Source organism: Sphaeramia orbicularis, chromosome 12, assembly GCF_902148855.1.
Source record: "Sphaeramia orbicularis chromosome 12, fSphaOr1.1, whole genome shotgun sequence".
NCBI classification, from domain to species: Eukaryota; Metazoa; Chordata; class Actinopteri; order Kurtiformes; family Apogonidae; genus Sphaeramia; species Sphaeramia orbicularis.
The window spans coordinates 71893318-71917682 of record NC_043968.1 but is presented as its reverse complement, the minus strand read 5'-3'; the positions used below and the strand labels follow the sequence as shown (position 1 = coordinate 71917682).

Genomic DNA, 24365 nt, shown 5'->3' with positions numbered 1-24365 from the left:
GTGACATCGTGGCAGTGCATGGTGAAATGTTTGAGTGGGGGGGTTTAATGACACGCCTCACCACCTTCATTCCTCTGCCAGTGGGAGGGGCTCTGATCCACTGTGGAACCAGCTGAGGCGACGCTGCAACAACAGAACTGAAGATTAAAGGTTTGCTTTTCCTGAGCTTTAGCCTGTATCTGATTTTAAATCTGCAGAAATGTTGGAACCCTGGAGCAGGAACATTGTCCTGGGTGTTGAAGTGGGAATGCTGGTGGTGGTCCTGGTATCTGGCTGTGCAGGACAGATCAGTCACCAAAGAGAGGAGGGGTCATCCTGCTATGGGGGATTCGACCTTTACTTTGTTCTGGACAAGTGAGTGATCTGTACTTGTATTCATTTTATTAATGAAACACTACCTACAAAAGAGACTTAAGGTTCAAGCTAAAATATTTGAATTTATAAGGACAAAATCCTGTTATGTAACATCAGAACACAGAAACTAGTACTGCATGGTAAATATAAAACTATGTAACATATATAAGTGAATAACCTGTATTTAATTTTATTCTGTTTAACACTGCCTGTGTGAACTAAATAAACAAATTTGAGGCTCTGTCAAGACCAGGAGAATCATGATAGAGCTGTCAAAACAACACAGCCCAGTGTTTTTCTGATACAGATGTGGGTAAACAGTGTTTTTATGAAATGTCACCTGTCCAGATGTGTCAACCTGAGGCCTATTGATGTTCAGTCATAATTAAACTATTGGGATTTGTTGGAAACTATAAAACACTATTTCAATCATTATTTTTTGGATGATTTCTTCTGCATGTTGACCATACCAACCGCATTTGAAAGTTTTTTACTCATTGTTTGTTTTTATATTGGACAAAAAGAGGAAATAGTACTAAAAAATGCACCACATATGTAATGTCTAAACTGATGTAGAAGTTAAATTTTCCCATCAAATAAATGGTCCTGAAGTTCACACAAGCTCCTAAAAAGACAAGTCATTTGTGAGTGTGTTATTGATTTTAACCATAAAAGACCCTAAAGCATCTATTGATATAAAAAGTTTAATACCTGTTGATCCACTAATCCATCTATACATGTAAATAAGTCAGGTAAAATGTGGTTTCTTAGCTTTTCAGTAACATCAGATTGCATATGCCTGCATTGTCTCTGTATTAAATATTAAAATAAATGGTAATGGTTAAATGTAGAGAGAAACTGATTTGGACGTAACCACAAAAAAAGTTATGGGTTAAGGTTAAGTCTTGAAGGACTTTTGTGAATGAAATATTGAGTTCTGTTTGACAGTGTGCAAATACGTTGATCTATATTTGCAGGATGTCATCTGATCAGTTTGTAGAAACCCTTTCTCCAGTAGAGCCAGATGTTCCACAGATCCTGAATATTTGTCTCTGCACTGACACATCACAAAATAAATGAAAACATGAGGACGAAAGAAAAAAAGCAATGCAGAGTGAGCAGAGCGTGTAGGTTTGTGTCCGTTTTTAGAGTCCTGTTGAACGACTGCCCTCAGTTAAACTTTTCCTGCTGAAGCTTCTGTTGTGTCTGTAGCAGTGACGGACATTACATATTTACATACTAGGAGTTTATAGTTCATGGAAGCAGGTGACACAGCTACAGTATCCTGAAACTAATTTCCACGGCTTGTATCTGTGATCTAGTTCTTTTGCTCACGACCACAGCTGGTGAGAGCAGGAACGTAAACAGTAAAATGAGAGCTTTGATGTTTGATTCAGCTCCTTCTTCTCCATAACTGACCCATACAGTGTCCATATCACTGTCAATGCTGCCTGATCCACCTGTCAATCAACTACTCATCCCAGTTGGGGATGAGGGTTGGGGTCAGGCCATGCCCCCAGTCTCTGCTTCTTCTACAGAAGGAGATTATGGACAGTATTCTTTCCAGTGTCCAACAACGTCCCCAGTTGAGGTCAGCAGGGCTCCATCCACGCTGTAAACACTGCAACACCATCTGATGGTCTACCAGAATATCCTCCGTCCAATAGTCACACTCCATGAACTCACCAAATTCCTCCCTGTCCAGTAAACCCACCCTAATAGGACAACTCCTTCAGCTTGAATGTGCCCTTTACTACAGGTGTCCACCATCGGGCTGGAGGTTTACTGCCATTACGGGTACCATCAACGCTACAGCCTCAGCTATGAACAGTCACTTCAGTAGTGGAGGCGTTAAACAGGGTCCCCCACCCCCACCATAATGTCCCCCACCTCCCTCAGAACATGGTAAAGATGTACTGCGAGGGGGTCTGCCAGACATTCCTAGCAAACTCTCATTAGCGTTTGGATGTACCGAGTCTGTCCAGCACAGGTGTCAAACATGCAGTCCGGGGGCCAAAACCGGCCCGCCAAAGGTTCCAATCTGGCCCTCGAGATGAATTTACAAAGTGCAAAATGCAAAAGTTACCCTGAAGATATTAACAGTCAAGGGCTTCAAACTCAAAAATAACAGCATAATAACCTAGAAATAATGACTCCAAATGTTCTTCTTGGTTTAATGTGAGAAAAATAATATGATTTTATGCCTATAAATAATGACAACACCAATGTTTCTCTTTGATTTACTGCAAAGAACATTAAATTCTTATATCCTTTAATAATGAAACGTCAATAACCTGAACAAATATGAACAACCTGGAATGTCTAAAGAAAAATAAGTGCAATTTTAACAATAATCTGCCTGTTTTGTGCCTTGGTAGATCTGATCTGTAATGCACATGTAGATATCATAAATTGAGATATAATATTGATAAAATTGTACTTATTTTTCTTCAGAAATTTCATTTTTTTCCAGTTATTCACATCTTTTTTGTTTTGGATAGAAATGGTTTCATCATTTAATGTTATTTTTTGCACTAAAATATTTGGAGTTGTCATTATTTATAGGCTATTATGTTATTATTTTAGTGGTCTGGCCCACTGGAGATCAAATTGGGCTGAATATGGCCCCTGAAAGAATCTGAGTTTGACACCCCTGCTGTACAGCCTCTTCCCTGCCATTGGATCCAACTCACCACCAGATCATAATCAGTCAGCGGCTGTGAACCTCTGTTCATTTTAGTATCCAGAACATTTGACCAGAGACCTGATGAATCCACCACCAAGTCAATCATCGACCTACGGCAGAGGGTGTCCCAGTGACGTGCACTAATGGAGATCCTTATGTTGGAACATGGTGTTCATTATGGACAAACAGCGGAGAGGACCTGCTGCTGTGGTCCTGCTTCTCTCCTGCCTCCATCATTATTATTCATTTAACCATATATTTGTGGAAGTGTTTAATATATAGTTACATAGATAGTAGAGGTTTCTGTCATGGGAATGCTGTGGCTCAGGAGGTAGAGAGGATTGTCCAATAACCAGAGAGTTGGCAATTTGAATCCTGCTCTGTCCTAGTCATGCGCCTTGTGTCCTTGGGCAAGACACTTCACCCACCTTGCCTGCAGTGCTGCTGCTCACACTGGTGTCTGAATGTGTGTTGTTTAGCGTTGTTTAGTGGTGATCAGAGGGACTGGTAGCCATGCTTCCGTCAGTCCGCCCCAGGGCATCTGTGGCTACAAACGTAGTTTACCACCACCAGAGTGTGAATGTGTGAGTGAATGAATAATAGATCCAATGTATGTGCTCTGAGTATGTGTTAAATAGAAAAGCACTATATGAATCTAATCCATTCTTATAATTATTTTTATGATTATATATTATTGGTACTAACAGCTGCAGTAGTGGTATATCCACTGTTAGTACTTGGACTAGTAGTATTAAGGGTTATGGGTATTTGTAGTAGTTATTGGTAGTTAATGCTAACAGCTGTCTAGTTTTTAGCTTACTGACCAATAGGCCGTAAGCCATTGTTGTCATGCGGCGTCCGTCGTTGTCGTCTGTTGTCGTCGTCTGTCGTCGTCTGTCGTCATCTGTCGTCGTCATCTGTTGTCTGTCATTCATTACAAAACTTTCAATCGTCTTCTCCGAAACTACAATTCCGATTGACTTCAAACTTGGTATACAGCTTCTTTATGATGATGTCAACAAAAGTTAGTGAAATTATTTGGATTCAGATCTGATTCTGGATTTGGTGCGACTTTGAAAAATGTTCCCATTATAACAGATAGGAGGTGGATCGATGCAATAACTCAGTAAATATAAATGATATCAAGTTGAAATTTCTACAGTCCAGCCCTGATGGGGAGATGACCAAAACATAATGGCCACATGCTGATCAGGATCTTCTTCTGGATTCGGGAACTTATGGAAAATTTAACATGGGTTCTTATGGGAAAAAAATTGTGACTTTGAAAAATTTTCCCATTGTAACAGATAGGAAGTGGATTGAGTCAGTATCAATGATATCAAGTTGGAATTTGAATTTTTTACAGATCTGATTGGAATATAACCAAAACATGGGCTATATCTGTAATAGAATAAATACACATAACTGGGTGATACTAAATGGCATCTGGATACATTTCCCAAAGTTTTTCATTTGGCTGGTAAGCTACAGGGCCATTGGTCCTATTTTCCTATAGTTGTAGTGAAATTTACTGTGTGCATCCATGTGTCTCCCGCTATTCCCCTCCTCTTCCTCCCCTCCACCATCTCTCTCTCTCTCTCTCTCTCTCTCTCTCTCTTCCTTTAACCCTCTCTCTTTAACCCTTTAACTGTTCATGTCAGTGGTCCATCCTCCAAAGGTGTGGTCTACTCCACGTTTCTGTCTGTTAAAGGTATTTTTTTCTTCCTCTGTCACCAAGCGTTTACCCCTGGAGGATTCTGTTGGCGTCTGTGAATTATCTTAAGAGTCTAGTTCAACTAGCTCTAAATGTAACGTACCATGAGATAACTTTTGTTATGATGTGACAACATATAAATAGAATTTGATTGACTGACTGATTGATTGATTGATGTCCAATTACAGGACACCACTCACATTCAGGTCAGGCAGGTCACTCATTCCATTCAGACATCTCAGGGCACACTGTCCATGGGCCACATGAGTATTGAAATCCCTCAGAAGATGAATGGGATTCCTACCTGGGCCCCTTCCACCCCCCACCCTGCCTGGGACTCCAAAAAGCCTGGGCCTTCTTAACACCAATAGAGGAGGCCTTACTGGCCCTGACAGCCCTCCTCTGAGTAAATATTTTATTTGGTGTCTGTTCTGTTTTCCCTCAGGTCTGGCAGTGTGCAGGGTTACTGGAATGAGATTTATCACTTTGTTGATCACCTGGCCCACAAGTTTATCAGGTTTGTCCACACAGAAACAGTTTGAAAACAGGTGAAGACACTTGGTGACTACACTTCCAACAGCATTACACTAATTTCCAAATGTATTTTTCCTTATTTCCAGTCCTCAGCTGCGAATGTCTTTTATTGTATTTTCAACAGAAGGAAGGACTCTAATGGCTCTAACGAATGACCGGTAAAACACACACACACATACACACACACGCACAGATATTCATTCAACTGTGTATTAACATTGACTTTTGTGTGTCTGTAGTAAATATTCTGTATCCTCGTTTGTTTCTTCAATGTGTGAACAGAGAACAGATTCGGGTTGGACTAGAGGAGCTCTGCACGGTTCAGCCGGGTGGAGACACCTTCATGCACAGAGGTTTTCAGAGAGTAAGTCTATGGGAAATCAGTCTACTTCCAAATATATGATCATTAGATCCACTTACATTTATAGCACTGACACCCCCAAACCTTTCTCTCAGGCCAGTGAGCAAATATACTATAGCACTGGAGATGGTGAGTGGGACATTTTTCTTTTCAGCGCTTCATCTTTCATTCATTTTTATCCCTTCGTCATCATTTCAACCTATGGCAGAGTCATAATATACAGTAAAAGAAATAACAGAAATTCAACTATGTTTCATCACCTGGAGAAAAACATTTAAATATGAAAATGAATTAATGAGAATGTCTTTGTGCCAATGTTTGAATCACAGTTTTGTTTTTTTTTTTTTTTTTTTTTACAATTCTGGTTCTGGTTGCGCCTTCAGGTTTCCGGACCGCCAGCGTCATCATAGCCCTGACGGACGGTGAACTGAGAGAAAATCAGTTTGACCTGGCTGAAAGAGAGGTGATATGAAAACTAGTTTAACGTTACACTAAAACAAAATGCAGAAATTCAGAAGGAACATTGCAGATGTTTTTAAGGGCCTTATCTCATATATTATTATCTACATTAGCTTTTAATTGAAAGGTAAACCAACTCCAGTCAGTGGTGGTATCAGTATCTTTTGCTGTGACTGCCCTGGGAAAGTTGGAGGTGAAGCCATTTATATAAAAATATATGCCTCAGATGGTAGAGTGGGTCGGCCAATAACCAAAGGGTTGGCGGTTGGAATCCCGCTCTGTCCTAGTCAGTCCGTTGTGTCCTTGGGCAAAGACACTTCACCATACTGCCACTCACACTGGTGTATGAATGTTCGGTGGATGGTGGTTGGAGGAGCTGTAGGTGCAAATTGGCAGCCACGCTTCTGTCAGTCTGCCCCTGGACAACTGTGGCGACAAATGTAGTTTACCACCACCAGAGTGTGAGTGAATGAATAATGGGTCAATAATGTAAAGCGGTTTGAGTGACCAAAAAAGCGCTTTATAAATCTAATCTATTATTATTATTATTATTATTATTATTATTTCATGTTACCCTCCTGTCTTCTGTGTCCATTGTGAAACAATGTGAATTTCTTGGCCTGAATCTTGAATGCTCGAAGGGTAACTTGCTCACAGTTATGGCCTGTTATAGATAACCCCCCCCCCCGCCCCCTGCAGTGACACCCTTACATCACTGTATAACGGTGTTTCTGGGTTAAACTCTAATGAACTCATCATAGTGGGTGATCTAAATCCTGATTGGCTGACCTAATACTAAACATCCCTCCAGATCATTGTTGCTTGACTTAATTATGACAAATACCCCACATACGTACGCTGAAATAGGTGAAAATGTTTCCATCAGAAATGTGAAATGACCAAGAATGAAGTCTCAGATTATCGTCAAAAGAGACTTGAAGCACTTTAATGTTTAAAGTGTGTGTCCATGTCATGTCTCACTTTCACTGGTGCAGGTTTCTCATGGGTTTGGCGTATCTGTACTTTAATGAGGAATCTTTAAGACTAATCAGTAAAACACATCTGTGTGTAAATATAGGGTGAAATGGTATAAAAACATCTGGTTTCCCCTGGAGTTTGGAAGTATGCTTAAAGAAAGAGATGCTGTCTGAGTTAAGACAAGATAAAATAAGACTGAGACTGCCTCTGTTTACGAAATAAATCTACTGATTTAATAATGAAAGGAAAGTCAGAGTTTGACCTCTGAAATGACAAAAAATAGGAAAAAATCCAAAGAAGTTTTGGCAAGTTATGAGATCTGTTTCTGACTCAGTACCAGCAAATGAACTTCCTGACTTCTTAGTCAAAGAAGGTATAAACCTGACAGATTAATTAGCCATGATGAATTATTTTAATGAACATTTTATTTCTGCTGGGTTTTTTTTCTACTTTTTTTTTTTTTTTTTAAACCTTTCTTGACTTGTTAAACTCTGACTTATTTGGGTCTATTTCAAATTCAGTATCAGCAGACACTCTATCTATGGACCTTTAACGTCTCTACCATTCAGGTTCACAAAACACTGAAAAAATCAGGTACTAGATACTGGTCCAGATCAACTGGATCCCTTCTTTCTGAAGCTGGCTGCAGATTTTATAGCTGAACTGCTGTCTTACATTTTTTTCTTAATCCTACACTGTAATAAAACTCCCAAAGTCTGGAAGTCGGCCTGTGTACTTCCTCCGCTAAAGAAAAGTGAACCCTCAGAAATAAACGATTACAGGCTAATCTCTAAAGTACGTGTTCTGGAAAAAATTTTCCAAATAATAATGATTCCAGCAACAGCTTTCTTTTAAAGCGCATATTACCAATTCACTGCATAAATTGATAGTGAGGCTTGGATACTGTTTTATTTTCAGTTAGAGGAACAGCTGTATGAAGATGTAGGAGGCAGAACTCGGATGTGATTTCAGTGTCAAACTGGTTCAGTTTGGGTCATCCACGTCACCCACTGATGCCTGGATATTCTCTTCTGGTAGAAAGTGGTAGTGTTAAGCCTTTCCCACACCTTCTCATCATGGTGCTCTCTACCTGGGAGGCACTAGTGGGGTCAGCAGCTGTCATACCTGCTCCAATATTTTCTTTGTATGTAGTGGTTTTTGCTTTTATTTGTAACTCATTTAGCTCACCTGTCCTGTGTCATATCACGTACTTCAGGGATGTCAAACTCATTTCAGTTCAGGGACCACATTCAGCTCAATATGATTTTCAGTGGGTCGGACCATTAAAATAATAACATAATAGCATGACAACTCCAAATTTTTGTCTTTGTTTTAGTGCAAAAAAGTAAAATTAAATATGGCATTTATATATTTACTAAAATATCCTTTCATAAAAAATTTGAGCAACCTGAAATAAGAAAAATAAGTGTAATTTTAACAATATTATGCCTCAGTTTATCATTTACACATGTGCATTACAACTTACAGATCACAATGGATCTACAGTTATATAATACATTTAATAACAGGAATGAATAATATTGTTAAAATTTTGAAGTTTGGAACTAAAATGAGTTTGACCCCTTAATTAACCCCTTACTGTTAATATCTTAATTGCAAAATCATCCTGAGGGTCGGATTGTAACCTCTGGCAGGCTGATTTTGGTCCACGGGCCGCATGTTTCAAACACCTGACTGATTTGGCTTGGACCCCAGGGGACCGACACAAACGAAGGAGGATGGGCACCCCAGGTTATGCAGCAGATCTCAGGAGGAAAAGATCTGATGTATGAGAAAGGATGAGGACCACACATGCCTCTGCCCAGTGTTTTACTGGATAAAGTCCAGTCACTGGAGACCAGACTGGGCAAACTCATGGCCAGGGTACGGGACCTGGTGCAGGGTGTTCAATGGCCAAGCCACGGCAGAGGAAAATGTGCTTAAAATGCAGAATAAGTAATGTAGTGACTGCCTGTCATAAGTGATATGACACAGCACATGCGAGCCAAAAAAAGTTAAATATAAAAACAAACGGATGCTCACCTCACCAGTAACATCTTATACTGTAGCAAATTAAAAAATAGGACCAATGGCCCTGTAGCTTACCAGCCAAATTAAAAGCTTTGGGAAATGTATCCAGATGCCATTTATTATCACCCAGTTCTGTGTATTTATTATATTACAGAAATAGCCCATGTTTTGGTCATATTCCAATCAGATCTGTAAAAAATTCAAATTCCAACTTGATATCATTGATACTTACTGATTTATTGGATCAATCCACTTCCTATTTCTTATAATGGGAAAATTTTTCAAAGCCGCACCAAATCCAGAATCAGATCCAGATGGAAATAATTTCACTAACTTTTGTTGACATCATCATAAAGCAGCTGTATACCAAGTTTGAAGTCAATCAGAACTGTAGTTTAGGAGAAGAAGACGATTGAAATTTTTTCTCCATAAGAGCCCATGTTAAATTTTCTGTAAGTTTCCGGATCCAGAAGATCCTGATCAGCATGTGGACATTATGTTTTGGTCATCTCCCCATCAGGGCTGTAGTGTAGAAATTTACACTGGATATCATTTATATTTACTGAGTTATTGCATCAATCCACTTCCTATCTCTTATAAATGGGAAATTTTTCAAAATTGCACCAAATCCAGAATCAGATCCAGATCCAAATAATTTCACTAACTTTTGTTGACATCATCATAAAGAACCTGTACACCAAGTTTAAAGTCAATCAGAATTGTAGTTTCAGAGAAGAAGACGATTGAAATTTTTGTAACGGACGACAGACGACGACAAACACCACCGGACGCCACATGATGACTATAGCTTACAGTCTGTCAGCCAGTTAGCCAAAATGGATCTGAATACTGCCTCTTATCCTTTTTCATTTGTGGAACCAACAATATAAGGAAATATATACATCAATAAAAAGAGGTTTCCCCATTTCCTCTCCAACCCATAGTCTCCCCAAATGCCTGTAATCATAGTGTTGTTTCATGTTAAAACGAATATCAAATACTGTAGTTAATAGTGTAACAGACACTGCACGCCTGCACTCCTACTTGCCATTACTTGAAAATGAATAGCATAACGTAAGTTTATGGGTAATGCTGCATCATATATGACAGGCAACAGCAGCTGTGGATGTAAAAACATGTGCTTATGATTACATCACATCACACTCTTTATGTCCCACCCACAGTTTTACAGCAGCTGTTAAATACATAACATCATAACTAACATCACTGTGGAACATGCATAGGCAGACTAAAGTCATGAAAAAGGCAGCAGCATTTTGGATCGGTCCTTTATTTATTTATTTATTATGATTGACTGACTGACTTTTATTTCTTCCAGGCAAGCAGGGCACGCCAACTGGGTGCTTCCGTTTACTGTGTGGGAGTGAAAGATTTCAATGAAACTCAGGTAATTCAGTTAATTAGTCAACTTAGTCAGTAAATGAGATAATTAATTAAGGCCTCAAAGGTTCACACAGAAAATCAGCTAATCATTCAATTGTTTCTTAACAGCTTTCAACAATAGCTGACAGTAAGGATCATGTCTTCCCTGTCGGTGATGGTTTCCAGGCGCTGCAAGGAGTCATAGACTCAGTATGTTCGCATCAGCATCAATATATCTACATTTAGTTCATACATACAAATATATACATACTGTTTATGCACATACATACATACATACATACATACATACATACATACATACATAGATACATACATGCAAACATACAATACATATATACAAAAATGCATCCATGCATCCATCCGTCCATCCATCCATCCATCCATCTATCCATGCATACATACATACATACATATATACATACCTACATTCATACATACATACACTGTTTATATATTATCTTCTCTTTCAGATCCTGAAGAGGTCATGTATTGAGATCCTGGCTGTTGAACCCTCCAGCATCTGTGAAGGAGGTTAAACAGCACAAATAATGTAGTGAAATATACACATACACATTTTTATATGTTCAGTAACTAATTTCATCTTTGTTATGATGTAAAATGACAATTTCTAAGTAATATTCTGCTTTATTCATTAATTTGCATTGATCTACCAGCAATCAGTCTACCAAAAATCACTCAAACCCCTCCACTGCACCCATTAGTGTCTGCAATAAAAGATGATATTAATGGTTAATTGATTCCATGTCAGAGTCTTTTCAGGTTGTAGTCAAAGGAAACGGTTTCCTTCACGCCAGAGATGCTCAGAAAGTTCTCTGCAGCTTCCGCATCAATGACACAGTTACTCTGAGTGAGTATCAACTCAAGGCTTTTGTTTCTGTGAGATGATTATATCATGATGGTGTTTATTTACTGAAGAGAATTGCCTATAAGTTAAAATCATGTAATATTTGAAACTGAGTTTTGACATGAAAACATTTCAGTGTAATATTCACATAGAATAAATAGAGCAAAGAACTACACAGTTGTAGAACTCTGTCAACTATTAACCCTTTAACCCCTGACGTGTCTGTGGTACTCATTCTGTTTGGTTTATTTTAAATATTCAGAAAAAATTCAACCATTTGCTCAATAAGTAAGATTTCTAAACATGCTGAGAGAATAGACCTTGGGGGGGCAAAACAGATTAGTGAATGAGAACAATTTGCTATAAAAATAGGCGGTTTGGGCTTTTTTTTTTTTACGCTGTTGTCAGTGTTGTTTTTTGTACTTACTGTTGTTTACAGTGTTGTGGTGATTTCCCTTTATTTTTTTAATTATATTTTTTCGGGGTTTTTTCCGTATAACTGCTTTTTGGAGTTCAAGCAGGTGCCAAAATGTAACTGGACTAATTTAGAAAAAAAGAGCCCTAAAACCAAAAACTACTGGGACCAAAATTCAAACACTTGTTCACTCTTATCTTTGTGCATTCTTTGCCTTATTTAGTAAAACCTGTAAAACTTCAATTCCTCTCTTTGTCTTTTTCTGTTATTTCACCCTGTATTTTCATCCTGTTTTGACCTGATTTAAAGCAAAACCACTGAAGAAAAGGAACACAAGCACATACTCACAAACAGCTTTTATGACACTTCTACAGACACACATTCCAAGCAGCCTGTTTTATTGAAATAGTGTCTCAGGAGTTAAATGCTTAATAAAGAAAACAGAAAAGCAGAAATTTGAACTTTTCCTTGAGGATATTGGAAGAGAGGAGCGCTTCGTGGCTCACAATGACTTAAATCTTTTTCTTCTCCAAAAATATTCACCACCATCTTGTTGAGCTGTGAATCAGCTGGTATAACACTCAAACCTTCTCACATGACTGATGTGGAATGTGGATCTGATCTGGGACAAGCAGTCTCTGCAGACACTAGACACTCGCTGAGCCACACTAAATAAACCACAACCTTCACTCATTTACTCATTTTTCCATAAGGACAGGAAGTCTAGCAAACTAAAAATAAAAGGAATATTCTGAGGCGTGAATCTCCTTAAGTTTCTTTGTAATGAAAACTTACCACCGTTTGGTTTAGTTTTACAATATGATATATGCCCCCTTTTCTTTTTTTTTTAACCCTTTCATGCATAGTGGTCACTACAGTGGACAGCTATTCAAAGCTGTTCTCTTGTATATTCATGGATTTTGTTGTTTTAGTTCCATATCAGCCAACACAGAGGACACTTATGCATCATCCCATACACTGCAATTCATACTATTACTGTAACTTTGCTGTTTTTGATAAACCTGATCTGCAGTAACATGTTTGAGTGTAAATCAATTGCTGATTGTTATTAGACTGTAATTAACAGGTTTTTTTTTAAACAAAATGTTTATTTTTATATTATCTCCATGAAGTGAGTAATAACTAGTATTAGAGTATGTTTAAATATGAGAAAACATCAGAGTAGCAGCATTAAAAATATTTTTAATTCATAGTTTTTACACAGTATATCACTAGATAAACGTTTCTTGGCTTCAAATATTAAATGCATGGTATCCATCTGAGTGGGCATTTTTGCAACTCCATGAAAAATAGGTTCATAAAAAAAAAAAAAAAGTCAATTGCATTGCTTTTTTCATGCCTAAAGATGAACCACTGTCTTGTCTTGTCTTGTCCCTGTACACTTTCGTCTATATGAGCCCTCCCTCTATGTATATGTATACAAGCAAGGAATGGATGAACATGTGAATGTAAAATTTGAGTTTGTTACTTAAACACAAGCTGTAATTAAAAATAAAATTGTCCCCCGAAAAGGGGCGGCGGTGGCGGGTTTAAAAAAAAAAAAGGGGAAAAATTGTGTTTAAGGTTCTCATAATTCATGCATGAAAGGGTTAAACTTGTCTTGTCCACCATAATAACAGCAGAATGGTAGTCTGGCTGCCTTTTGGTGCTGAACAAACTTACTTTGCCAAGGGTAACTCCATAAAGTAATATGAGGCTCCCCTTGATATTCTACTGTCTTTATTATGAGTTTGGTTGAATCACATTTTGATGCTGGACCTGACATGAAAGAACAGGGGAGAGGAGAAGATAAGGAAAAAGTGAAAGGGGGAGATAAAGGAAGAAAAAGGTGGCGAACACCCTCACAAGAAAATATCAACAATACTAACAATAACAACCATGGTGATAATTATAATGGGAACAATAACTAGAACAAGCACTGAGTAAACTGGGCAGAAAGACAAATAAAAACAAACAAACAAAAAAATTACAATAAAATAAAGTAAATAGACCTATTAAATCAGGAATATAAGAAAAGAAAACATGAACAGATATATGCCCCCTTTAACAAAATATGTCTACCTCCACAGTGAAAAGGCCGCTGGTGGTTCGCGATACCTACCTTTTTTGTCCAGCTCCCGTCCTGGAAAAACAGGGAATGTAAGTAAAAAAAACCCCATTAAGATTACATTTATTTTTATTGCTTGATTCTTCGGTGAGACTTTTACAGAATATAACAGTGCACTCCAGCATTTCCAATGGGTACTGGCTAAATTTAAACTCTCTATTTGCATGTTTTTTGTGTTTTATGTTAGACTGAAGAGATGGAAATATGACTTTTGTAATGTTTTTCTTTGCAGGTCTGCTACTCTTCACGTCAGCATGAATAATGGCCTGAGCTTCATATCCAGTTCTGTCACTATAACTGCAGTGACTTGTGTTCGTACACTGTCAACACAACAATACTAATTAGCATAAATCACATGTTATTTCAGAAAAACATGCATTATTAAAATTAATTGAGAAATTTCTGAACATGTCTAAAAATCTCATTGTACGTGTTTGTTCTTTTTGGGACTTCAGACACATATATTTATTTCTTTTTCTGTGTTTTTGTTTTGTTCCTGTAGTCCGATGGTAAGTTTGTGGCCATAGCGCTGCTCGTCCTGCTGCTCCTGCTGACCGTTGCTTTGCTGTGGTGGTTCTGGCCGCTGTGTTGCACCGTGGTACGACAATTGTCAACAACATTATTCATCAATACAACATTTATCAGACACAATATGTATTTGTAATACTGAACAGAATATCTTCATAAATAAGCATCTGAGATTTGTTGTAATAAACTGAAGCTCAAACAGTTTGTTTTTTTTTACATGTTGGGTGTTTGCAGGTCATTCATGAACCTCCTCCTCCTCCAGTCAATGATGACTTCTCCGTAAGTGATGTTTTTTTTTTCACATAATAAATCATTCAACACTAAAACTACTGTAATGTTAGGCAGTGGTGTAGTGGTCCCTGGAGAAGTGGGTATACTCTCAATTTTTGCCTTTTTTTTTTTTAAGTAGGCCAGTTTGTAGTCCAGAAAAATGCCCTGTTTTAGAAACAGTGACATGTCAGACTACTCTATTTAGTTTACCCCCAAAAAAACACCTGGAAACCACCTTAAAACTTGCCTCAGGATTATGTTTTCCATGAAAGTAGGTTCTCTCAATACGTGCCACTCACTTGAAAGACGTTTATTCTGCCTTTCTTGTTCGCATTTCCAATAATCGAGCATCTTTCAACGAGATGTACAGTGACCTGTCAATCAGCTGGGGTAGCACTGGCACCTGAGTCGTCCAATCAGGTTCCAGAGGTGGCCAGCACTAGTTAGCAAAATTTTTACTTGGAATGACCCGCCCTACTCTGCCTCTGATTGGCTCATCCGTCTTCATGCCTAAAGTTAACCAGTCTACTCAATAAAGGCAGTGAGTACCAACCAATTAGAGGCAGAGTAGGGCGGGTCATGGCTTCACCATCCGAGAGGAAAAAATGAGTAATTTGGTTCAGATACTACTGAATGATGCGCATCAGGGGGATTCAGAAGTGGGTATACACAATGCTGACTGAAAAATAAGTTGGTATATGCCATATACCGCCATACGCCTTGGACTACACCACTGGTGTTAGGGTTGCTAAAATACTGCCTTAATATTTTGAAGTTTTCCAATCAATTTATTGTTTATAATAATAGTCCTCATCTTAAAATATTAATGGTAGAACTTTTGATCACTACACTACTACACTGAAAGGTACACAGACTTAATTAGACTTGTATTTTTATTTAATTCATCAAGTAGTGCATTTGTGTCATTCTGTTTTATAAGTTTTCCCTCTATTTCAGGATGATGAGGAGGGTTTTCCAAAGAAGAGGTGGCCCACAGTAGATGCTTCATACTATGGAGGACGTGGAGTCGGAGGAATCAAGAGAATGGAGGTAGAGTTAGATGAGTAAAATGAACCAAAATAATACAGTGATAATTGTATTATAATCATCAGGCAGATTGGAATCTCTTCAATATGATGATAATAATGACAGTCCAGACACTGACTCAAGCACAACACACAGTTCACCATGTGTTTAACCAGTAACTTAAATACACATTCACATACAGAATAGTTCATAATGAGTGGTGGTGGTGAAAAGTCTTGGAATGCATTTTCAACCTTTATAGAAAACATAAATCAAATAAAACTGCATTAGTATGGATAGTGATAGTATGGAACAGGCTACTTAAAACTGAAAGCAGTCAAATTAACCTCGTTTACGGGTTCAGGTTTTGTCATGGGATGGAGGCTAGTGGACTCCTGTAATCCAGAGAGTGTTACCCCCTGGAGCTTGGTCCTGGAAGGACCACCCTTGGTGGGTCGGTCGCTCAGGAGGGTTCCAGACCAACAGGGACACCACTAAGATGGCCGCCCCACCATCCAGCATCCAAAAATGATGCCTGAGACTGGATGATATAATAATAATAATAATAATAATAATAATAATAATAATAATAATAATAACAAATACATTTATTTATAGGTGCCTTTCTTGGCACTCAAGGACACCGTACAGTAAAACAGGAGAGTATAAAATAAGCAATAGATGATATAATGTTGCTATTGACTATAGGTATTACTAATATGTTCTTTGGAATGGACCAAATATATACATAATTTAAAAAAAGAAATTAAACTTAATATTTATCCTAATTACCTTAATGTAACACATGGAATGAATTGCGTGTTCAATTCAATTCAGTTCAATTCAATACTTTATTGTCATTGTATAAAAAAACACAATACATATGGTACTGTTAAGTATTGTAAATGATCCTACTGTTCACCCTGGCGCTTGTCTTTTTTTCTTCTTCCATTCGGCAGATGCTATTGTTCTATCAAATGTTTTACCTCTCAGTCTGCCAATAGTTTCTTTCCCAGTGCTGCGTGTAGCCTGAACAACTCCATATCAGATGCTTAACAGTGTATGGTGTATGTTTTATTTTTGTACTTGTGTATAAATAACAGATTTTATATTCATGCACTTCGTCCAAGTGAGTGTCATCTCTGTCTACGGGGGCACCTGTCTTTTTATCACTCTTATTCATGTAATTTTTCTTTTTTTTTTTCTTTTTTTTTTTTTTTACACCTTGTTACTGTCTTTTATGTATCTTTATGTTGGGGTCTTGTAACTCATTTCCAGTGCATTTTTTCTGCAAATGGAAAATAAACTGATTCTGATTCAGTAGTAATTCAAGCATCTTTCAGGCAAATATAGCAAGACAAATACAAAAGCATTGAAGTGCAACTCCAAGATCCTTTAAACAACTATAATTAAGTGTTAATGTTGAAGCTGTTGCAGCTTTCCAGGGGTTTGTTCTAATTGGTAAAATGTCTAAAGGTCTTTTCTGCCTTGTGTTTCTGTGCAGGTCTTTTGGGGAGATAAAGGCTCCACTGAAGAAGGAGCAAAACTAGAAAAAGCTAAAAATGCTCGTGTTGTAATGCCAGAACAGGAGTTTGATTTGCCTCCACCACGACTCTATTACAGCATCCACAAACCCATCCTCCCTCACAAATGGTATTCTCCCATCAAGGTAAGGGCGGACGTCAACTGTAGGTGTTTCAGTCATATTTGAACCTTTTCATCAAAATTTAATGAACGTCTTTACAAGAAAATCTCTCAGCATGAATCAGGGACATTAGTTCAGACACTCGAGATGCCTTCAATAGCATTTATGCACCAAAGCCTGCAAGGGTTTTGATTTATTCTTTATGTTCCTTGGTATTACATGTTGCAAGGAAATAGTTAATAAAATGTGCCTCTGAGATTCTAGTTAGCTGAATGGTTGCATGGACAGTAATAAAAAACAGACCTGAACTGAGCTCACCACTGAATATGGAATCTGTTGAGTGGCTTCTATTAAATACACCCTTTGTTTATCTGCCTGGTGCATAACGCTTCCTAATTAAAAACATAATATCTGGAGCAGAAAGTCATACCTATTATGATGGTGATGATGATGGTGATGATGATGATGGTGATGATTGTTGTCGTTGTTGTTGTACCTAAACATTATGGTTAGCAATTATGTTTTTTAGGGAAAACTGGATGCTCTATGTGTTTTTCTGAGAAAAGGATATGACAGAGTGTCTGTGATGCGACCCCATCGTGGAGACAAGGTGAGGAAAACTAAACAAACTCGACAAAAACTATAATGGAATCATGAAAAACCCATCACTTACTCAGAGCTGAAAGAAAAACCGACAGAAGATTTAAAACAAAGCATCTAATAAGACTGTATCTATCTGTAGATGGTTCTATCCATACAAACATTATACAGTAAAGAATTGATCAGATTTTACAGTTCATAAAATAAGGTACATGAGGGAGGTGTGAATCGAATACCTCTGACTTAAATCTTAACCACACTGCTTTAAAAGAATAAAATCTTTAAGGTGAGTCTCCGGGGACAAAGTGAGTAGACAAAGACACCACCACAGTCCTATTCCTGCTGAAGTCATCAGGGGTAGACGCCGCATACCTTCACAGTATCGCCGTCACTGCCAGGAAAGACTTTTTCTTCCATGACACTTACTAAAAGGACTAACACAGGAATTTCCTCTTTCCATGTGTTGAAAGCTACGCCATAAACCTTTGCAGAAGTGGTGTTTGAAATTTCATATGAGGAATTTAAGTATCTCTGCAGAGTTCTTGTGTGCACAAACTGCACAGTTGTGTTTACACAGTTTCCCATAGAGTTGGAAAAAACTGGGACTTAATATGTGACCATGGCACCTGTTCAGAGGTGATTACTGATGTGCATAAATAGAAATAAAAAGAGGAAAGTTCTGAAAGCAATATTAGTCCATCTTTGTTGCCACAGTGTATATGGGTTTGTAATATCTTAGCTTTTAAAGCCGAAAGTAGAGTCTTTACCACCCCCTTTATGTCAGTGCTGTCATTTTCCATTTTCCAGTTTAATGAGGAACAACCACATGATCATAATTAAACGGCACAGCACAGCCAAATAGAAGTTCCTCACATTTCCACCTTTTATTTTTGAATTTGCTCAGGTCTGTTTTCATCATATTCACAAATTTAACATTCATCCATCTCTCACTTATTCCTCATGATGGTTTATCCCGGTATCATCTCCTGTTTTTATCTATTTTATAGTGACTGATGTAAAGATACATTAATGACTATATTTGTGCATAGATTAGAGTCATTATTCCATAACATACAACACTGAGAATGGAGAAAAGAAACAATGGCTCTGGCATCGTAATGTCACCACTAACTGCTCGAACAGGGGGGTCAAACTTATGGCCTGTGGGCCAAAATCAGCCTGCCAAAGTGTCTGATTCGGCCCTTCAGTGCAAAAATTACACTGTAGATATAACCAGGCAAGGCGATTGAAATGGATTAGGTCAGGGGTCACATACAGACCACTGTGATCTCAAGTGAAATAAAAACATAATAATCTATAAATTCTGACAACTGTTAAGTAAGTAAAATTACATTAGGAAAATATTTACATTTACATAAAACTGACACAATATTAAGACCAGTGGCGGCTGCTGGTCTTTCAGAGAGGGGAAGCTCATTGTCGGCTTACATCAAAAAATTTTTCAAGTTATTTAAACATAAATTCAGCCCTCCGTTCCTTTTCAAGAAAATGGTCAGTAGACCTTATCGTACCGAGTAGGCATCTTTTCCAGGGACTTGACCAGTGTCCTCTCAATGTCCAGCAGAGCAAGGCTGCTTAGACAGCCTTGGCCCATTGTGTTACAGGTGTAGGACTTGAGCCTTTTTAAACAAGAGATGCTCCTTTCACTCTGACCTAGCCAACAGTATGATTGATTTAACTATCTACAAAACGATATTAAACTCGAACAAGAAATGATTAAATTATGTAACTGAAACAAGAAAACCTTGAAATTATGTTAAATTGAAACAAGGAAGTCCAATGAGTGTGTTTTATTAACAGTGCAAGAAATGAACGAGTAATTTCGTAGTGGTTTCTCTCTCGATTTCACAGCAGAATGTGCGACGGTATTAAACTGAACTGTGTCAGTGAAGGAGTAGATCTCAAAATAGCTGTCAATCAAATGGGATTCAGCCTTTCGACTGATCATCCAATCAGCATGTGGAAGCCCGGCATCCAGCCCGGCCGAGCTCCGCCCACAGCTCCATTCAACCCCAGAGACGCTGAGCATCCGGGGGCGGGACAACATCGTGGCGTTTATCCAATTACCGTCCAGTTTTGAGGCAATGAAAAAAACTGTTCCACTCAGTCCCATTGAAGTGCATGGACGCTGAGCGTCTACGGGCAAATGCACTGAGCAGAGATCGTATGAGAAAACAGCGCAACGGGAATGTATGAGAAGTGAACAACATCGAGTCCGCTGATTTGTGATAAAGCTGATTCTGAACAAACTCATCTTTGAGATGAACGTGTTCTAACACATTTGTAGTCAATGAAATGTCAACACAACCACACATATTTGATCATTTAATTTTCGCAGCTTTAGGGGAAGCTGAGCGCTCCTTGTAGTCTATGAGAAATCGCCTCTGATTAAGACATAATATTGTTGAAATTGCACTTTTCAGCACTTTTCTTAAGAAATGTCAGGTGTTACGTGGTTGTTCAGGTTATTCACATTTTCATAATATAATTTTAAATTTTAACACTAGAATAAAGAGAAAATTTTTAATTATTATTTACAGGCTATTATGTTATTATGTTACTGGTCTGGCTCACTTCAGATCATATTGAGCTGAATGTGGAATCTGAACTGTGGAATCTGAGTTTGAACATCTTACACAACGAATATTTGAACTTTGTGAAAGTTTTTTTTGGGGAGTTGAAGGTTAAATTATTATTATTAATATTATTATCATTATTATTATTATTATTATTATTATTATTATTATTATTATTATTATTATTATTATATGTAAATTAATCTATATGCACATTTGATTATTTTTAACCTGCTGTTTTCTTCTTTACAGGGCAGGTGCATTAACTTCAGCCGCAGTAAACCCTACCCTGTGCTTCACTATCCGGTCTACAACCATCCGTCTACACCCATCTACACTTTACCTCACAGATACCAGGGTCAACCACCACCAACTTCAAGTCCACCCCCTTTTCCATCCACTCCTCCCCCAGCCATCGACACCCCTCCCATGTACAGACCCCCTCCCAACAGAGCCCTGCCCCCAGCTGCCATGAACCCCGCCTCTGCACCACCTTCTATCACTGGCTTTCTGCCCCCTCCTCCTCAGGGCCCGCCTCCTTGTAGAGCCCCGCCTCCATCCCGGCCTCCTCCGCAGCTCAATAATGACGATGACTGGTGAAACTGTACAGAAGAGGGATCCGAATTCAGGGGAGTGGCCTGAAAAGACAGTTTAATTATCTCTTAAAAGTTTTAGTTTTGATGATGCAGCTGGTGAGTCGACACAGGCACAGTGAAAACTGCACAGTTCATTCAAGACAAAAGTGCCTTTTGCATGTGCTCTTCTGCTATAAACACATCTATTTGAAACTTTAGAAGATAAATACTCAGCGCCAAATCCACAAAGAATGGATTGTGACCGTCATTTGCACCATTTCCCACCTGTGGGGAATTTGTCCATGTTATGTCCAGCTGGAGGTGTTTTTGTGTTTTTCTCACTGAACCATAATGAAAATTGCACAGATGCACACACAGAGCTCTCCACAGTCTTAAACTAACATTCATGCAGATGCTCCATGTTTTTAACACAATTCAGTGAAATGTCTGTTAATGCGATTCAGACAGGTCTGAAACATGTTCCATTAACATCCAAATCAAACAATGTTTTTTAGTGCTGATGTTGTTTGGTGTCTCCAAGCAGAACATGATGTGGATGCTGCAGTGGTAAAAGCATTAACACCAGATCAGTCAGGATCTGAGTCACTAATGTTACCTGCTCTGCAGCTTTTATGCTCAAATTTCAGGTTTGTAAGATGGACTGTATGTGATACAGCATCCTGATCTACATCAGTGCTGTGGAAATTTGTATTGATTTTTCATGAATTAGGGGGCGATTTTTCACTAAATATATGAGTATTAACCCTTTAAGCACCAAGGTTGCAATATTGCGACAAGCAACATATCTGAATAAAACAGACAGCTTTTTGAAATCTTGATATCAAAAGTGAATATAAAAAAACAAAAAAGCTTTCAAGAGTTTACACTTTGAAAGTGCTTTCATAATATGTATTGTATTTTTAGCAGATTTGCAGCAAAACAGTCTTTCTTGTGGATCTGGATCTCAGTGTAGCAAGCAGACCTTTGGCTAATAAATGCTTTTGGAAGCAAGTACTACATTAGCTTTATACATTCCATATGCAACATAGAGAAATCTAATAGATTTTCATCCATGCAAAAACATCTACTTGTAATAATCTGCTGTGCTTTATAATAATAAACAGCGTGAAGGTAATATGTAATACATTTCCCCACATTTTTTAAATATGCCATACCATACCATACCATACCATACTGTGCTGTACCATACCAAGTGATTCCATTCCATAACATACAGTGCCATACCACACCGTACTGTTCCGTACCAAACCATAATATACCATACTGTTCCGTACCGTATCATACTGTTCCATTCCGTTCTATACCGTACCAAACCATACTGTCAGATAAGGATGTGATTCCTAGATTCCAAATTGCTCAAAGTTTAAAACTCAGACTTATCCAGAGTTGAAGGTTATATGTGGAATCTAGTGTCATTATATGGTTGGTATGTAGTGGTTGTGTAGTTGTGTAGTTGTGTAGGTGACTTTAAGAATCATGTGGATGTTGACAATGACAGCTTTGAATCTTTTCTTCAGTATCAAGTTTAATCACCTTCTCCCAAAATGTACATAAACCCACTAACGAACTTCCTCTTGTTTTCAACAGAAACTTCCATGAGCGCCATAAAGCACGATATTATTGTTATTTTCACACTGACCCATGGGGATCCACGGGTTCTACATGTGGTAGTTTTTATGTTGTTGTGTATTTGTGCATGCTGTACTGCATTTGTCCAGCAGTCACCGCCAAAGCCTTCTTGCCATAGCAGTGTGACTGAGGCTATTGTATTCCAAAATGACTAATATCCCCAAAATATTGGTCCTATCAATTTGCCATTTTTGGTAGTCAGTTCCTTGACCAAAAATACATAAGTATGACAAACTACAGCAGTCAGCTCTGTACGGATACACACACACACACACACACACACACACACACACACACACATAGGCCACTTGGCTTTCATAATATAGATTGTTGATGTTTAATTTGTAAAAGGCTCTTTAATTTCTAAATATTTTTATTTCATATTTTTGTTTCTCTTAAATAATCAGTACTTATTTAAAGGATGTGACTCCATTTTCTATTTTTTAACATTTGAGACCAAAACGTGAGCTTCAAAATATGGTTCTATTCTATTCTATTCTATTCTATTCTATTCTATTCTATTCTATTCTATTCTATTCTATTCTATCAGCGCATTGACCCACAGGGAACCACAGATCATATTAATACTGAATTCATACCACATTAGCAGATGCATTGTTCCTGTTTTTACACACACACAGATGCTCTGAAATCTTCCAGTATTATGATATATATTATATTATATTATATTATATTACATTATATTATATTTGTGAGGTGAGTAAAACAAAGTGACCAGTGTTTAAACTCCCTCCTTGTCGTTGCCTTGGACCTGCTCCTGGAGGGTCTGGGTTTCCTCTGTGTATAGTGTTTTCTAAGGCCTTGATATGAATTTGTGAAATACCTTGAGATAATCATGTCCTTAAATTGGCACCATGTAAATAAAACTGAAATTGATTGAACTGATTTGAGTTTGGTTGAACCTCAGGCCATGTGGAATGCATTTACCTTCCCGGTACATGGAGTGTGTAAAAGGAAAATCATTAAAAAGGGAGGATGGAGCTATATTTGCACTTTATTCAGTATACGTTAGTGTCTCTGATCTTCATCAGACTCGTACGGAAAAACTGAGTTCAGTAATAACACAACTGAAATATTCATGCCTGCCTTTGCAGCTGCCAATGCACAATAATAAGAATAAGAATACATTTTATTTATAACACACTTTACATGTGTGACAGACAGATGCCAAAGTGTTACAGGACAGGATGCATAAAAAACCAAACCAGTATTAAACATGTGGTGCCAGGCACAACAAACCCCGCCCTTCAAACGTATTGTAGCTTATTTGGCATTGATCCAGCTGATGTCATCGTGTGTGCTGATGTCAGCATATCAATTGTCTCTATATATGTACCGAGTTTGAAGAAAATTGAAACAAAATTGATGTTTTTAAAGACATGAAATTTCATCCATTATAAGTAAATGGAGGGAAAAAAGATTCCAAAAATTCAGAAAAAATTTGAACTTTGAACTACTTTTCCCAAAATGTAGTGACATCTGGTTTTGGTAATTGACAATCTATAATCCCAATTTGGTATGAAT

General features: G+C 37.9%; 1 protein-coding gene across 1 annotated transcript; it reads left to right on the top strand.

The window, feature by feature from the left end:
- The first annotated feature begins 119 nt into the window (after positions 1-119).
- On the top strand, positions 120-23722 carry LOC115429129 (anthrax toxin receptor 1-like). The gene is made up of 18 exons (XM_030148381.1): positions 120-354; positions 5200-5271; positions 5375-5446; positions 5571-5652; positions 5745-5778; positions 6033-6112; positions 10457-10525; positions 10630-10710; positions 10992-11052; positions 11291-11389; positions 13892-13961; positions 14162-14240; positions 14432-14527; positions 14692-14736; positions 15685-15777; positions 17258-17422; positions 17928-18008; positions 20848-23722. The coding sequence occupies exons 1-18, from the start codon at positions 200-202 to the stop codon at positions 21193-21195; spliced, it is 1782 nt and encodes a 593-aa protein (XP_030004241.1). The 5' UTR covers positions 120-199; the 3' UTR covers positions 21196-23722.
- Positions 23723-24365: the final 643 nt, after the last annotated feature.

Bases quoted from the DNA above. Each gene is read 5' to 3' on its own strand.
- LOC115429129 (XM_030148381.1), top strand. From the start codon at position 200: ATGTTGGAACCCTGGAGCAGGAACATTGTCCTGGGTGTTGAAGTGGGA. The intron at 5,779-6,032 runs GTGAGTGGGACA...TTGCGCCTTCAG, and splicing joins ATACTATAGCACTGGAGATG to GTTTCCGGACCGCCAGCGTC. The intron at 14,528-14,691 runs GTACGACAATTG...GGGTGTTTGCAG, and splicing joins GGCCGCTGTGTTGCACCGTG to GTCATTCATGAACCTCCTCC.